Source organism: Camelina sativa, chromosome 3 (genome assembly GCF_000633955.1).
Source record: "Camelina sativa cultivar DH55 chromosome 3, Cs, whole genome shotgun sequence".
NCBI classification, from domain to species: domain Eukaryota; kingdom Viridiplantae; phylum Streptophyta; class Magnoliopsida; order Brassicales; family Brassicaceae; genus Camelina; species Camelina sativa.
In genome coordinates, this window is record NC_025687.1 from 1826668 (window position 1) to 1832755 (window position 6088).

The 6088-nt window shown below is 31.7% G+C and overlaps 1 protein-coding gene across 1 annotated transcript; it reads left to right on the forward strand.

The window, feature by feature from the left end:
• Nucleotides 5126-5497, forward strand: LOC104778561 (probable voltage-gated potassium channel subunit beta). The gene has a single exon (XM_010503015.1). The coding sequence runs from the start codon at nucleotides 5126-5128 to the stop codon at nucleotides 5495-5497; it is 372 nt and encodes a 123-aa protein (XP_010501317.1).

Here is a 6088-nt window from a genome sequence, read left to right on the forward strand (position 1 = left end):
CCTTTTTTTTTTTTTTTTTTTTTTTAACTAAACCTTTGGACGTACCCATGATATCATCTATTCTTCTCCAATCCAATCCTATCCAGAATACACAAAAGTTAAATAAAATATAAAAAAGTCAAAATTTTCTACCAATCGAGCTTTTAAACTAAGAATATTGCAAACGTTGCGACTGTCTCTCAACCCACTCCAACTCTGTTGGTTTCCATCTTCCTTCAAGAGTCAACTAATTTTGTAGACTATATATATAGTAAACTAAAATGGTAGGTTTTTACTTTTTAGGCTTCGGAAGAATAATATATAGCGGAAGAATAATATATAGTTAGAATTTCTAATAGATTGTTAAAATAGTTGACTATTTCTAACTTACCATTGAAGTGAAAGATCATATTCATGAGTACGACGTTGTATTGGATATATATATTTGCTTGCTGGGTAACAGAATGATGATCTAACGTCATGCTAACGATCAAACGGTTCAGAAGTCAGAACCTTTTGTCTCAGTGAATTATACTCATCTCCGTTTTTGTTACACTGGACATCTATTATCAGTTGGGGATAACATCATTTATTCATAAACTGAATTTGTAAACCAATTAAATTGTTTCTACTTTTATTTATGTATTTTTTGTATCGAATGATCTACCAACTAAAAAACTTAAATCAATCGAACTTTTTTGTATTTTCCGCTATATAATATAATTATTTATAGGCTAAAACGTAAATCAGTAGGGTTTTTTTTTTTTTTTTTTTGCTTTTTAAGTATTTTGTATTTTGTGTCAAGTGTATATATAGATAAACAAGTAACATCATTCACTATAACAAGAAAAGCCTATCAGAAATACATATATGATGTGTACCATGTGTGTGCATCATGGGAGAAGTTGGATTGGCGGGTAACTAGTAATAATTGAAACTTTTCTTTTGTTACACTTTTTATTGCTCAAATTACTTTTGTAAAAGTGCAAAAAAGCTATAAATAAAGAGAAGATCTTGTTGGTGCGAATTGTTTGGTTCCGCCAAAACTCGCGGGTCAAATTGAGTCCCAATCACTTCTGTTTTACTTATCCTTTAAACTATTTTTTTTTTGTTCCTTTACCTCACATTAAGTGAAAACCAGCAAGAACCCATTATATACGGTTCTGTAACTTTTCCTTTTTATTCTAAAAAAACCAAAATTTACAAATTTGATTAAAAAAAATGTGTCTTCTTTGATGAAGTGGAGTGGACGATTGCATGAATATATTAATAAGTGATCTAAGCGATTAACCGTCGTTATTCCATTTAGGACATCTTTACCACATGTAAGCGTCTCGGCTGATTGACTTAAATCCATGCAAAACTTCAAAAAATGCCATTTTCACGATCCAATTAATGCCATAAATGAATATAACTATATTAAATTTATAACCACATTTGAGGTATCTATATAAATGGGTATGTAGTGGATAATTCGACGTATTTATATTTGTCGTTTGTTACCATATTAGCCGAGGCACCGACACTCCCAAACGCTACAAAAATATCGAATAGTTTGGGGACTTGGGAGTTGGATCCACTCGACATTGTACGTCGTCGTTTGTGCACTAAGAGACGTCGTTTTGTGCACGAAGAGACGTCGTTTGTTTTTTATTTTAGTTATGTGTTGGTTTTTTTGTCTTTGTTTATATGAAGTAAATGACAAAACTTGCACACAAGAAAGAAACCAAAGATTTTTTATCCTATCGATTCGGACGTACGCTGGAAGGTTCTTCCGTAATTTTTTNGCCAAATAAGGGTCGGCGTTTTGTTCAGCCGCTTGTTATGGACGTCCATAATTCGCGGTTTGGTGACGTGGCCCGTTTCCTTCATTGGATTCTTTTTCTTTCGCGTTTTCGTCTCTTTTTTCTCCACGATTAATTTGCTGTTTTTTTTGTTTTGTTTTGTTCGTTTCAATAAGCCTACATTGTGATTTGTAAGCATACGATTAAAAAATATAAAACCTATACAAATATCTATCTTGTTGTTTGACGTTAATATTTGTAACTAGAAAGATAAATATTTGACACTGAATTTAAGATATGAGCAAGGTACACTTAATATTTTTTCTTGTACAAAGGTAGCATAAATAGGTTTTTTGTATGTAATTATGTAAATATGGGTGATTTGGTGTAGAAATGTCCACGTAGTTTCTTATTTTTAAGTTTATAGAACACATGTTTATTACTTATACCCCTTATTGATTGAAAAATTTAAATACTTAATTATTTGAATGCACGTTTCACTAATTTGATGTATACCTTCTTCCTGTTTTTTTTTTTTTTTTTTTTTTTTTTTTTTTGTAATTAAGGTTAATTCGATTAAGGATCTTTTTGGTTATGACTCATATATGCGCTAATTTTCACAGATCAGAGATAGATCCGTCGGCACTTTTAATCGTTTTCTTTTAGAAGTTAGTCGACGACAAATTTACGTTTGAAAAAAGAAATAGTCGAAGACAAGTTACGCTAAACTTTTTCAGAAATTCAACAAAACAAGAAAATAAAAGTAAACTAGAAAATGTTAGAGAAGACTCACATGAAACGCTCACTGTGCGCATCTCTAATCAAATGGAAAAAAATAAAGCTAGGGAGTTTCATTCAACCCCCACAAAATTTAATTATATATAAAACATGTATATCTATATATATAGAAAAATAATTTGGATTAATCTAAATATATATATATATATATATATATATATATATATATGATAGAAAAATATTTCTTGTGATCTTATAAAAAAGAATACCCGTGAACTAGATTGATCCTCTGATCTTCATCATTCATATAATTTCAATGGAAGTTACATATTTATATAAAACAACTCAGCGAAAAGCTATATATATATTGGATTACATCTAAAGATATGATAAAAATCTTCTCAAAAACATTTCTCGTGATCTTAATTTATCATGTGATCTTCATAAAGCATGCATGAAATTTCTTGATATTATACAATTTTGATGCATTTTACTATTTTCCTAGTACATAATTAACTTTTAATCAGGAATTGAATATATTTTGAATTATATCTAGACTAAGAACATGGTTATTTATTAAAATTAATAACATTGTTACGCTCACAGTTTTGTTTTAGTCATCATCTCCATTTATTTATAGAGAAACCTTAACATGCATGTAAGGACATTAAAAACACAGACAATCTTAGCCAAGATATTTGGCATGTCGTCGAAGAAAATCGCAACGCAGTATTTAATAGAACCTGGTCATATATCCTTCAATTGTTTAATATATTTTTTTCGTCAAACAAATAATAACAATTTTATGTTTCATAATTGATTGCCATTTTCCATAACGTAGATTCTCGTAGTATCGAGTATATGTTATATTGTCATAGGTAAAACTATGTACTTTGAATTTGTCGTTGATATATATGCGTTGCAAGAATTTTATCTGTCGTACAATTATAGGGAACCATTTGTTCGTTATCGCATGCATATGCTTAGATTATCAAATATGTTGTACATCTTAGAAAAACCATATGATTAGTATTGGGGTACATGGAAGAAAAGGGATAGAAAAGCTAAATCGGGATTTGATAACGTACGAGAAAAAAAACAAGGAGAAAATGTCAACCCTTGGTGGAGGATTTTCATCTTTCTTTCTTTCTTTTTTTCTTGGTGGCCAATAAAACACTATATTAGATGGTAACGAATCCAAAACCCCACACTCACATGCATCAAATGCAATCTGTTTCTCCAACCCATTCATTACAAAAACAGCAAATAACATTAAAAACTCATCAAGCCTACCTATATTATCTTCTCATAATTAATCATAAACTTGATTCTCTCAAACATTATTACTAAATCTTACTTTTTCCCTAAAATTCTGTAGTTTAATGATAAAATAGAAACTTCTTTAGAAAAATAAAAGTTTAAAGTAAGAAATGGTAAAAAAAAAAAAACTCGTATGATGGAGACATAGTAAAATAGCTTAGATAATATATAGACTTTCACAAAATAATTGTAGAATACAGTAAGTCCAATGTGTGTGCCTAGTTATAAAAATTTGTAGAGTACTAAAAAATATCGTCTCATAAACGATTTTATTGATCATAACTAAAACATCAATTCAAGAATTAAGGGTTATCAGCCAAAATCATTATATTTTGAAATAAGAAGATGTTAACAAAAAAAAAGTATACAGGCTATTGTCGACGTCTTGTTTGGATATCAAACATCTCTCATGTAATGGGCTTCTAATAGGAGTGAAATATTCCAAAGCCCAAAAATATATAAACCCGAAAAAATTCGCCAATGCATGTCTGATTCGTGTGAACGTGTGTAGGAGTGAAATATTCCAAAGAGCAGGACTGTCCGATGAACGTTTATTTTCACGTGACAAGGACTTTAGAGTTTTATTCGTATACGGCAAAGTGCAAAAGGTCTGCCGTTACAGCACAACTCTCCCAATTAATGAGCAACTTTCCTAAAAGGGAAGCCACGTGTCTATCACAGGATAAATCAGTACATGGAAGACTACACTAAAGTCATTTACATGGGATTCTTGACCCATTAGGAGCCAAAAAAAAAAGCAAATAAACCTCTCTTTTTTTGGGGGTTGTTGTCCATCTTAATTAAAATTACGAGATCACGCTTTGTTTTTTTAAGTACGAGAGAATAGATCAGCATCTTTTAATTAAATTGTGTGGGTCTGCCAGTAACGAGATCACTAATCTAAATCACATATTTCTTTTATTACAAAAATTGCGACTAAACCGAAATGTATTCACACCGGTTAATTTCTTATCAACAACAACCAATTTTCTCTTGAGGTTCGGTATGGTTTTAGTAGAAATCATCATATACAGTACATTAGTCGAATGTTGTTGATTTGATTGTATGCATTTAAAATTTTGGTATTGGAAAAGAGAAACATACTTATTGGTTTACCTTGATAACCGGAACAGTTAAACCAAACCGGTAGGTTATCGTATTTAAGTGTCACTTCCTTGTTAATGTTTTCTTGTTCGTTTTGTTAACAAAAAAAAGTATAACAGAGAGAGAGAGACTGTGAGATTTGAGATTTGAGATTAGATCAACAGAGAGATTTGAGTCGATTGCGGGACAAAGAAGAGAAGATGCAGTACAAGAATTTGGGGAAGTCGGGTTTGAAGGTGAGCACGCTCTCGTTCGGGGCGTGGGTTACGTTTGGGAACCAGCTCGATGTGAAAGAAGCCAAATCGATTCTTCAGTGTTGTCGTGATCATGGAGTCAATTTCTTCGACAACGCAGAGGTTTACGCTAACGGTCGTGCTGAGGAGATTATGGGTCAGGCGATTCGTGAGCTTGGTTGGCGTCGATCTGACATCGTGGTCTCCACCAAGATCTTCTGGGGTGGTCCTGGTCCTAACGACAAGGGTTTGTCCAGGAAGCATATCGTTGAAGGAACTAAAGCTTCTCTCAAACGACTCGATATGGACTACGTCGACGTCCTCTATTGCCACAGGTGATATAATTTTTTCAGATATATTTTTGTTTTCTTTCTTTTTTTTGGATACGAATGTTCGTTTTCGCTCATTTCTTTAAAGATCTAGAGTTTTTTTTTTATTTTTTATTTTATTTGATATGTCTTGACTCATATAGTATTTGTCCTGTACTATGTGTTTGTTGTATGCATTTAATTTTCAGGTGATGAATTATGTTGGATTTTTTTCTTGCATGTGCTTTCAGTACGGATTGCTAATTGAGAGTTTTGTAGATGATATTGATATATATATATATATATATATATATATATATAACTTGGAATCAGCTTCATCGTTCTATAGATAGTAATCTTAGATGCATGTTCATGTAGCGTTTTGGTATATTGTGGATCTGTACAAATCTCCTTTGGTTTCCATTTGATTATGTGATTCGTCTGTGGTGGTATGGGGATCTGCATTTTGTTATCTTTCTTATATGGGTTTGGTGACAACGTATTCCAAAAGTGGCATCTTCTGCGTTGTCCTTAGTGCTACTAGCTTCTTGATTGAGATATGCATATGAAAGATGTTTTTTTTTTTTTTTTTTGGTGTGTGTGTGTGTGTGTGTATTGGGGT